A 12,262-nucleotide genomic window follows, 5' to 3' on the forward strand; every position below is an offset into this window, starting at 1 on the left:
CTTCCCCTTTGAAGGGCGATCAGTTCCTGCAGCTGCAAGGTCCGAGTGCCCAGCCCCAGTATCCCCAGGGCACGTGTCTCCCTCGCTACAAACAAGCCCTGCGCCTCCTCCCCCCAAGAAAAACGCGCTTTTGGCGTTTTCCTGGCAGCCCAGGAGTGCGGCCAGCGCAGCACTCCCGGACAGGGCAGAGCCCAGAGGGGACTGTCCTGTTAGTTCGGCTGCCAAGGCTGAGGCCCTCTTGGGCGCACAGGATGTCTTGCGGCCTCCTCTGCCCTCTCTTCTATCCGCTAGGCACTTCCTAAGCGCGCACACTGTGGACACATCTCTGGTCTGGGTATCAGGATGCCATTTTAGGCCGCCTTAAACTTGAGGAAACCTTAATGAACACCGACTTGCCTTAAAATTCTCTTGAACTCAGCCTACTGGGCACAACAAGCCCACGCCTGGGATTCCTCATCTGCGATCTGGCGCTTCCCAGATCATACCTGGTCGCGTTCACAGCCCCTGACCAACATCCCGTGTGGGCACAGTGCCTGTGCGTCCTGCTGCTTCTCCTCCCAGCCGCAGCTCCCGGCCGGCCGCTCTCAGCAAGGCCGGCCTTCCTGGAGCCTGGAGCTGGCTGGCCCCTCCCCTACCTCTCCTCCCCTCCCACTAAACTGACCGTATATATAACCCTGCAACTGGACCACTCCAGCCAGTCCGCGCGGACACGCCAGGGGTGGGGCAGAAGATCCTGGAGTGCGCTTTAGAAGGGTCTCCTGTGGCCACCCCAGGGAGAAGGGCCGGTGAGTGGCGATACAGGCCACCCAAGATTTCTGCAGAATCCACCCTACTTTAACAATAATGACCTCAACTTGTTATTTGCCTCTCATCCTTACACCCACCTTCCTTACGAAGTACCCCTTTCACAGAGAAGTTGGGTAGCTTGCCAACGGAACGGGGTGTGGCTATTGAGGGAAATCGTGGCTCGAAGGCCCGGGCTCTATGGTTCCCCAAGCGCAATCATGTACATTCATGTACATTCATTTCGTTTTTTTTTTTTTAATCAGGGATTTTCTTTATTTGAGAAAAACATCAAATTCTTCGCTCCCACAGCCTCCTCTCCCTGTAGCATGCGCGCACATTGCAGTGGCTACGCCTTGCTGCCAGCGATCGCATATTGCAAGGGGATGAAGGTCATGGCCGGCTGCCACCCGTGGCTTCTGGAGCTCAGAGCTGTTGCGCTCACCTCACAGCCTCTTTCGGTCCCGCTCCCTTAACTCCCTTACACCAGAGTGACACACAAGAGCAGACGGAGGCGGCTGCGCGCCCTCTCCTCCGGGCAACGTGGCCGAGCTGCCCGCTGAGCCCCTGGCGAGGGTCCCCAGGCAGCCTCGGAGCCGGGCGCTTTCCAGGACGTCGCTGCCGCAGGTCCCAGTTCCTCCCCGCCTCCCGCCAGCCTCGCCGGCCTCTCCCGAAGGTCCTGTCCGTCCAGCTGGCAGCCCTTGAAGGGAAAGGAACTCGTGCCGGGGCGCAGGGAGAACTTAGCCCCGAGACAGACTCGGCGCTGCCCTCGCGAACCCGCGCACACGCCGCGCTCTGGCGCCCGAGGCTGCAGGTGGGGGCGCGCGGGGGGCCGAGCGCGGGGTCGCCTGGGCCGCGGTCCCCGCCATCAGGTGCCCCCCGCCCGCCGTGCGGGCGCCTCTCTCGGCAGCATCGATCTACCCCCTCCCTTTAGGGACCCGGGCCGGGAAGTTTCCTTTTTCTGTTTTGGGGGTGAGCAGTAACGGTGACCAAGCTCTGACTTTAACCGGGCCCCCTCGGATTCCTTTACCAAAGGCGCGGCGGGAGGAGCCCCGAAGGCTGGGTCTGGCCTCGGGGCGCCCGGCCAGCTAACTGGTGTCCCCGCAGGGTTTCGCGGGGCGCACTCCTCTTGGAAGGCAGACCGTGGCGGCAGGAAGGGGTTTCGGGGTTCCCTGAGACGCAGCAGTGACCTCTTTCCCACTCTCTTAAGAGCACCTTCCAGTTCAGGAACCCTCGCAGCCAAAGCGCCCGCGGGGTAGGGCTGGGGGTGGCGGGAGGTCGGGCGGGCAGTGACCCTGCGGGGCGGGGTAGGAGGCCCGCGGCGTGTTGCGAGGGCGTTTATTGCAAAAGTAGCAGGAAATCTTTCTCCAGAGCGAAGGACAATGAGCAAGAACTAAAGAGAATTCAAGTGGAAAAATCCGTGAATGTAAGAACGACCCACAGCTGGAGCCCCGAGGTTTACATTAAGCTCTGTGTGATTCTTTCCCTTTTCGGCAAAAGGCATTATATTTTGTTCTCCAATAAATGTTGGGAGAAACTTTCTTCCTACATATGTTATTTTACAAGCCCATTCCGGCTGGACTGAGGCTGTACTAGCTTTTTGAAACACCAAACTGTCCAAAGAAGATACTTTTGGTTGCGCTTCTCCAAAATCATTGCAGAGGGTAGAGCTATTTATCTTGAGTTAACCATGAATTTAATTTTAAAAAATTGAAATATTTGCCGGCTTTTCAGATTTCTTTCTTTAAAATGAACACTTTAAAAAAGAATAACAACACTTGGCTTCCTTTAATAGACAGATGCTTGGGCAGTCACCCTAAGGGTTACACACACCAGTGAACAATTAACTCATTTCAAGTAATTTACGGTGATGTTGGAGAGCATTTCTGGGTAAAACCCCTAAAATGACCTTTCATTCCTTTTCAGAGTTACTTTATACATTTCTTTTCATACTCTTCCCTGTCGTTTAAGGGTTCTAAGTTCAAATAGTCCTCATAAAACTGGGAGCACCACTACTCATCTCTGCCTGTTGTCCTCCCTGTGGGAGCCACCGGAGGTTGGGGTGGGAAATGAACCTTGAAGAAATCTCCTGGGTGTGAAAGGGAAGGGAGCAGAGAAAACCAAAATCTGGACGCTGCAAGAAACTGTACATCAAAGGCAGGAGGCAGGTTAAATAGGTTAGAGAGACCTGCAGCAAAACCCTCCTGCACATTGTATTTGCCCCTTTATTTCTGAACTCTACCAGCTAGATCCTTCTTTGAATGTCTGTATATGGCTACGAGGGAGTCATCAGTGATTGATTCATACTTTAGGATAGAATGGGCCAATTTTGCTGGGATGAGCTGTATCAAGGACTTTTTATTTAAAGAAGAAGGAGTATGTAGGGGTATGGTCATATGACCTGTGCAGCAGCAAACTTGGGGAGATTAAGGAAGCATCCCTGGCTTCTAGGGGACATGAAGAAAGGGTAGCATTGGGCATGAAGGTGGGGAAGAAGGGGAAGGAGAATGGTATTAGATAAATAGCCTTCCGACAACACCGAACCGCAGAATTGGTCTCTAAACCAGGAAAGGGAAAGAGAGCTCTTTTCATGCTTATCTTGTCTCATAGGATCTCTTACCTCTAGGGCCCCAAAATTGAGCCCAAACAATACAACATGGCAACCACGAATGAAACAGACTTTTGTGGGATGGTCTGGGCACTACCATCTATAACATTACATGAGAATGAATTTGAAAGTCCAGGCTGATATAAATTCAGGGGCATTGCCACTTAATTTGCACTAACTCACTTCATTTAAAAATTACTTATGAATATATAGCATGTCAGCATATTTTAGAAAAAATACAAAAATAAAAATCCATACAGACATTACAAAGCATACTACTATTATGTTTCAAAATCATAGCAAGATAATACTTTGGGAAAAAAGAATTGTTAACTAGTATTTTAATTGCTAGCTACCATTACTAGGATCATTAATTACTAATTGTTAGTTAACATTAATTGCTAATGTAATAATGTATAATATATGAACATGTAGCAACATTTTTTTCAGAGAAACAGACTGTTGTAGTAATTTTTACAAATGTGTATAGCTAAGTGCAAGCAGTGATAATGGTTTTTACTCATTTGATTGTAAACATCACCCATAAAAATAAACAAGAAAAAAAAAAAAACAGAGTCCAGGGCCTCCCTGGTGGCCCAAGGGGTTAAGCACCGCACTATGAAGCAATTGCAGCCTCTGCAGCACGAGTTCGATCCCTGGTCGGCCAGGGAGCAACCCACATGGTGAAGCAGACCTCTCCTGTCTCGCCCGTTGCTTCCCTCAGCAGCGTGTTTCAGTCAGTCTGCCTGTTCTGTTCCCACTCTGTCTGGTGAGTCCGCTCACCCCCGGCATCTCTGGCCTGTACCCCAGCTCTTGTATGCACACATAAATAAATCTTAAAAAAAAAACAAAACACAGAGTCCAATGGTCAGGATGTTTGAAATAACCGCAAACATCTTTTACTGAATCTCGTCTATACAAGCCTAATAAATACAGAATTGGTTATGATGAAATAGACTTTTATTGCCTGCAAGCTGATACACATAGAAGTAGGAGAATATGGGAGGTTGAAGGGAGCACACTTAGCTCCCCACATTTGGGGATTTTTTACATTTGAAAGAAGAAACGTTCAGACAGAACTAGACACAAACCCACTGGATAATCTAGTCTATATTTGGGTCTGACAGTTCTTTATGCCCAGGAATACACCTGCAAACCAGCTCAGAGTACTAAGAACCAAAGAGAGGTTTTACAGACATCACAACAATGGCAAATTAACTACAAAACAAACCTGGCACATAAATGACAAACTGTCAAGTAAACACCATTTTAACAAAAACAATAGAGACTGCGTAGTGATCAGAAGGGACTTCTTCCCACAAAGTAGTATTATGAAATACACGCATTTCACTTCACACACAGGACATTACTTGGATGTAATTGCAGGGGGAAAAAAAGTCACATCTTCTAAAAAAAAAAAGTTCATATTCCAACCAGAAATTTAGGCAAAGCTCCTTTTAGGTTGAGTTACACAAAGCAGTTGATCTTCAAAAAATACTTGGCATTTTGTTCTTTAACTCCGCTTCTCAGTATACTTTTTAAAATATGGAAATACAAGCATTTTAATTTTGTCCAAACAATCAATGTAATTACAAGGACAAGGTACAAAATAAACAATGTCAAGGGTCTCCTTCCTTCTGCAGAGCTGCTTGCTATCAGCCTTCTTCTTCTTCGTCACTGTCTTTCATTGTGATGCCCTGAAGCCCTCCTCCTTCTGACACAGAGGCAGTAGCCTCCTCCACTGTTAAACGTCTGTGCAGGGTATCATAGGTCTTGCTATTCAGCGTGCCTTCCAGCACACCCTGCAATCGGAAGTCCCTATAGGTTTTCTGGAGGAAGAGAGAATTTTCTTAGAAATTTAGATTATAACATATATCCATTCATCCATCCATCCATCCATCCATCCATCCATCCATCCATCCATCCATCCCTATATGTGTATCTGCACTCAGATGGCATTTCAAAAATGATCTTAAACAGCCAATTAATGGATGCAGATTGTAGCTGCGACTAATATCAATCATTTCACTGGTGTATTTCTGGGGAGAAAATGAGATGAGACTTTGGACAGTGCTATTCCAATACAAATGCTATGAGTAGATCAAAATGGGATGCTCAGATGGGTTTTCCCCCAAAATATTGCTAATTGCACATTTTACTATTTGAATAACCTGTTACTAAGGTAAAATATGTACTGAAATACATTTTTGGTATGATAGAATTCTTAGTTTTCCAATTGAGGAGGCTTTCCTTAAGTATAGAAAAAAATTACATTTTATAAAATATATTAAGGTTTTACATTCGTTGCAAGGGGAGATGCTTGGAGAAAGGATTAATCCTATTATCAAAGGATACATTCTCAGTATTTGTAAATTATAAAATTTATCTGTGCCATTGGTTAAAAATTTGTGTACACCTAAATATCTGTATGAATACTGCCTTTTCCCATTGAATTTTTTTCCTTTTTTTAAAGATTTATTTATTTATTTATTTATTTATTTATTTAAATAAATTTTATTGTTATATTCCCCATACAATTGCAGCCCCCCCATTCTGACCCCAATCCCTCCCCTCCCGCCCCCGCCCCCCTAAAAGTGTCTCTGGTTCATAGTTTTTTGTTGATTTTGATTTTCACTTTCTTATATTCATTTTCCTGGTCCCTTATTTAAGTTTTCTAGATTCCTGCTATGAGTGAGACCATCCGGTATTTTTCTTTTTTAAAGATTTATTTATTTATTTTTATATAAGAGCTGGGGTGCAGGCCAGAGGTGAGAGGATTCACCAGAGACAAAGCAGGGAGCAGAACAGGCAGATGACAAAAATACGCTGCTGAGGGGAGAAGCGGGCGCAACAGGAGAGGTCTGCTGCACCATGTGGGATTCTCACCAGCCAGTGGGGATGGAACCCACACTGCAGAGGCTGTGGACAGCTTCACAGCACTGTGCTCAACACACTGCACCACCAGGGAGGCCCCCCACTGAAATGTTCTTGGAATGTGGAGTGTCAAATTCTGGCATAAAGCTTTCACAGATGGGCCAACCAAACACATATTTAAGTTTTTTGATGAAACAGTACATTATGATTTGGTGTATAATAGAGCACATTCCTCCTTGTTTCTACAGTGATTTTTAAGAACAACAGAACTCTGGGTTCCTTGACACTGCATATACATAACCTATAAAATTTCATTTATGTTTATGTTTCTTCTTAATTTTGGTTTCCTCATATACAATTTTTCTATGAGGTTTAAAACTGTGGGGAAAGTTTACATTTAGTCCAATGGAGAAACAAAGAACAAATAAAGTGAACCTATCCTGTAGAGGTGTTATTAAGGTCATTTTTAATGCTAAACATCTTAATTTTTTTTTTTTTTTACTGTTCTCTGTTAGATTTGGAATACTAAGCAATAGAATTTCAATGCACTGGCCTCAAAGTATCAGCACATATCCCTGCACCACTGTTTTGTATTAAGTGATTATGAGCAGTCATTATTTTTTGGCTTTTCACTAATGAAAACAGTCAAAGAAGAAGAAGGAATGTTGTACTTCCAATATTACAACTCCAGTGACTGGTAATTAACATTAAGGGTGCTTGATTTCCCTCAGTACAGTAGAAGGTGCTTAGTCACACGAGGTAGGAAGTGCAGATGGATTGCATGTTAATCCCCTTGATATACACTCCTGAACTACTAACAGGTTTCTGAGAGAAATAGCACAATTACAAGGTAGTAGGACCCTTAGTGTTTTCACATTTTCTCTCCCTATTTTCTTTCATGTGACTTCTACCCCATGGTATCGTTCAAGTTTCAGAAGTGATATGCCAAAATAAGTATGGAGGGTGGAGAACAATTTTTCATTCTGATAATCACTTGTTATAAATAAAACTTGTATTTGAAAAGTCAATCACATGTCCAAAAATAAACTGAACTGTGAGGAACGCTTGTATGGTATCTAAGGTCAGTATCTCAACTGCAGGTAAAAATTAGATTCAGAGAGCGTATTTTTTCTTAAATGATCAAAACTACTTTCACTGTATTTCATTTTAGTATTTTAAGACATACTCATAGTCTCTTTCTAAGCTGTTAAGCTTATATTACTAAGGTGGTACTCATACACCAAAACTTAGGATAACTTGCATAAGAGCCTGTGAAGTTAACTCTGAAAGGTAAGTTTTCTCTAGAGAATCTGGTAACTGATATGCATGGTATTATCAAAGACATCTGGGTTCAGATTTATAACAGGCTCACATGGTGAGATTAAAAATATATCAAACATCAGGAAAAAGACTAATAATAATAAAGTAAAAATCAAACTCAACAAGCAACTATCAACCAGAGACACACTATGGGGGGGAGTAGGGAGTAAGAGCAAAACAAGGGCGGGGGTGGGAATTTTACCGGGACTATAACCAAGATGAAAATGTATATATTGTACAAAAATGAAAAATGATGTAAAATATATAAAAAATGTAATAAAAAATAAAAGTGAAAAAAAATATCAAACATACAAAATATTCATCTGTAGATGATGCATCGGATATAGCGTTTCTGCTCCATCAATATTATATATTGACTCTGTGAGCCCTGATTTCTTATTTTATTGAAATAACTTTCCTTAGAGTTAGATTAATGGTCAAGAAGTTGACCGGGACAGATCTGTACTGTGGAGCTTCAGTCCTGATGTCTTTTTAATTGATACATAATTAAGATCCCACTTCTTTATTTTATTAGCAAACAATAAGGAGTTAGGGGAGCTAGAGGACAGGTATCCCTGTAATCATTTTAGAATTCATAAAATGTTTTTGACACTTGAACATCCTCCGTGGCTGCCAACGAAAGTCAGCCTGGCTCTTATTTAAGACAAGTGCCTGCCACGAGTGCTGCTCACTTGTCTCCTTTTCAGGTGAAAGAGGCAACTGATTTATTTTAATGGCTTTTACATGTCCTCAAGCCACTAGGGAGAACACAAATTCATTAGTCATTTTCATTATTTGAGGATTCTATTATTCCCCTCCCCAAAGAAATCATTCTGATGTTAAAAATTGCAAACATTTTTTTGGTGAAAATCTGACTGGGATTTGTTTTTTTCTATGTGAACAACATGTGAATGAACCAACTATTTCTAAGTGTCTTTGTGAAGCAAGACAGGTTATCATATAAATCATGAGTGTCTCTGGGTCTCCATGGGCAGAGAAGCATGACAACACTGTGAGGAGTAGGAACCAGACTGCTGGAGGGGAGAAGCTGGGCTCCTGGGTAGAAGGCACTGAGCTGCTGAACTTGCAGCCCACGTCCGAGTGATCTGGGTGGAGGATACCCTACTCAGGAGCCTTCTCATTTCTGCACATGCACTATTTAATAGTTTTTTTAATTCACTGGCAAATGATCTTTATAAACATAACCATATAGGTTCCGAAGAATGATGAATCTTCTATATGAAATTGGTAAATATCTGTTTATATTCCAAGTAGGAAAAACCAGAACATCCAATTATTAATTCATTCTGATGTGCATTGTGAAAATAATAATTTTAAATGATTAATGCCCTGCGTGACCTGACCGAGAGTAGCAGCCCAAGAAAGCATTGGTGGGGCCTGGGGACCTGTGTGTGAAATACAAACCTGGGAAGTCAAACACAGTGGTGAAATTGAGGTTCATATTTATCTATCTTGACTGCTGATAGCCATAATGAAGACTATATTAACATGAGATAAATTGATTGCCTTGGAACACAAAGGAGATGTCATCTTACAATTTATAAAATTATTAATCATTTTTTCTGCTAAAATATTCACTGGTGCTTGATCTTTAACTGTAAAGTGACATGTAAATTTGAGAAAAGGAGTAACTGTGAAAGAAACAAATATGGGCTAATAAAAAGTGGTGGATTTATTCTAAGAAAAATAATAAAAAGCTTAACAGTCTATCAAGTCACACCAATTGGTTGAATGGGTCATATCTGACATCCTGAACACAACAGAGATTAGCTTGGAAATATACTTGATTACAGAATAACCAGCTAAGCCCAGTGCTAGTCACAGCAGATACTGCAATCTTAACATATACATATATTCAGGAGGTAAACACAGATCTTCCTGATCTCTTTCATGAAAACAAACAAGCAAACAACTTCAAACTTAATTTGAAAGCTCAAATCAAGGATTGTAGAAACACGGAAGAAACAATAGGACAACTAAGGCAAATGCAAAACGCATCATGTTGAGCTTTCAGTTTCCTCATAGAACAAATAACACCTGGTTAGAAGTATTCTGGATCAAAGGTATTTTGTCCATTGAAATGGAACGTGTCTAATAGCATTAAAAATTAATGGATGGCTATAATTTTGCTTGCTACTTATGACAAGTCATGATTGCGATTATGGTGACAATATAGATCCGGGTCTACATTCCAGAATATTTGCCAATTTCTGACTTTAGAACAGAACTTTCCTACTTGTGGGTCTTTTTAGTCTGTGTGTCTCTGGCACAAAAGAATTTGTATTCTATTTAGATAGTAGGAACCCAGAGAATGACAAAACATATTTTAATGATGTAATACAGGGTTTTTTCTCAAACTTTAGCATCTATCTGAATCATCTGGAGGGTTTGTTAAGACATAGTTCACTGGGCCCCACACTCAGGAGCTTCTGATTCAGTAGGTCTGGGGTAGGGCCCAACAATTTGCATTCTGGTTAGAAGTATTCTGGATCAAAGGTATTTTGTCCATTGAAATGGAACGTGTCTAATAGCATTAAAAATTAGTGGGTGGCTATAATTTTGCTTTCAGGTAACACTGATAATGCCAGGTTAGGAATGACACTTAGAGAACATCCATGTGTGTGCACATACATATACATAAATATACACATGTTTATATTGGTGCTAAAAAGGAAGAACAGGTCATCTATTCAAAGGAACAGGTGATACTCAAAAGTGTGAAAAACCATTTTCAATTAACATATTATTTTAAGATTCCCGTTCACTAAATATTATGTGTATGTTATTACTTTTTCTCTGGAAGAACAGAAGTAAAAATGGCCTAACTGAAATGATGTGACATCTGTTAATAGTTCTGGGTGGCCCCCAACATTTCACCTCATCATCTCTTACCCAGAAGAATGGATATGTTCCCCAAAGAATTCTGGCAGTGGCAGTTATTACTTTCATATCAGAATATACCAAAATAATGCCAACATTCCTTCTTCTCATGGCACATCAAATTCAAAAGCTTGCATCATGGTATATGATTCAATCAATATGAAGGAAATATATTTGAGAAAACATCTGTATACTTAAGAAAATTAATACAAATGTATTATGGACCTACTATGTTCAGGTACATGTGCTGGCACTTTATGTACATAATTAAAGTGTGATTCCTTAATAATAAAATGTTTTCATTTATTACTGCAAAAAAGATATATTCGGTAATCTAGCCAAAAATGGAATCAAACAGCAGCACATCGTCACTAAAAGTGTTTTTAAAGGACTTACATCCACTCAGTTAATCAAATATGACTTTCTTGCACGTCAATATCTTGCCATTATTCTTTATAGCTTGGTGGGCAATTCACATGTAAGCACATTTTGTTTACCTTCACAATCTTGATGAGCGTCTTCAGTTGGTAAATATGAAGCTGAAGGTCTAATCTGTCAGCCAACCACACACAAATGACTTTCATGGAACTGCTGTACCATTGCTGGAAACAAGGATGGGGGCAGAGGGGAGGAGAAAAAACAGAAAAGAGCCTCTGCAGTATTCATTTAACAGATTCGGTAATGAGGGGGTAATGAAACACTCGGAAATGACCACAGATAAGCACTTGAAGTCAATAATGCTATAATTTCCTGTTAACAGAATTGTATGTTTTGCTAGAAAATCTGCTAAGTTGACCTAGGCTGTTCTTTCCATGAATCAACATTACAGTTGTTCAGCTGTAACACATTCATGGGAAACAGTGTCTCTGCACTTGCAGCCAGCGGCCTGCTTTGTAATTTGTAGGTAACAATGGCTACTAAATACATGTTACGGGGCTGAATGGACTGCAGAACAGCGGGAAAACACAGGTAAATTATTTTCAAAGGAAAGTTTCCTATTAGCCTGCACGTTATAGAAAAATCAAAGAGTAGATGCATTATGCCACAAGGCATGTAGCCAAAACCTAGAAATAACATTTTAAAGGAGAGTTGGCAAAAAATACCCACAGCTCACAAAACAGTAATCCTCAGTTACACCTTTCTCTACTATAGGTTATTCAGTACTTGGCAAGATATTTTAAAACCACCTAAAATACAGTTGAGTTCTCAGGAAGGAATGATTATCAGGATGTAATTCTAGTGTCTTAAAAGAATACAAAACAGGTGTCTGTTGACCAAAGTGTGGAAGAAAAGGATCTGTTTCATTTTGCAAGTGTTTTTGGAGGGTTCATATTTTACTCTGTTTAATACAAGTCTTTTAAGGGGAGACCTGAAATTCTTCTCTAAGATGGTTCCAGTTCCTACATAATAGTAAAAGAATAAATTTTGTTCCTTTTTTAAAAATAGCAATCTGTCATTCGTGGCGGTATTTTGAGAGACTCTGTGTGCCAGGGCTAGATTTATGTGATACTATAAGAATAATAATGTGATTGATTCAGATAACTGTGAGAACTACCAAAGTTCACTCCCCATGGAGGAAATCACACACGTCATTTATACATATATATATATACACATACACACACACACACGTAAGTATTCAAACAGAAAAAAACCCAAAATATTTCTCTTTACATAATAAGAGAGTGAATTCAATCTCTAAGAGAAATCTCCAGTGATACAAGTCTGAGATTGACCTGGACTGGCATTTACTAATATTGTTCTAAAAATTTAGTA

General features: G+C 41.4%; 1 protein-coding gene across 15 annotated transcripts in view; it reads right to left on the reverse strand.

Annotated features, from left to right (window-relative positions):
• Positions 1-5,046: 5,046 nt before the first annotated feature.
• Positions 5,047-12,262, reverse strand: part of CADPS2 (calcium dependent secretion activator 2) — a gene marked incomplete at both ends in the record, with an annotated part of 405,485 nt that continues 398,269 nt past the window's right edge. For 14 of the 15 annotated variants that reach the window (XM_084229261.1, XM_084229256.1, XM_084229258.1 and 11 more), the window contains 2 exons: positions 5,047-5,220; positions 10,984-11,088. In XM_084229261.1, coding sequence (XP_084085387.1) covers positions 5,047-5,220; positions 10,984-11,088 — 279 coding nt within the window. Of the gene's footprint in view, positions 5,221-10,983; positions 11,140-12,262 lie in introns of all 15 variants that reach the window. The other variant, XM_084229255.1, reaches the window with a different exon arrangement.

Source organism: Talpa europaea (genome assembly GCF_964194135.1).
Source record: "Talpa europaea genome assembly, chromosome: 3".
Classification (NCBI taxonomy): domain Eukaryota; kingdom Metazoa; phylum Chordata; class Mammalia; order Eulipotyphla; family Talpidae; genus Talpa; species Talpa europaea.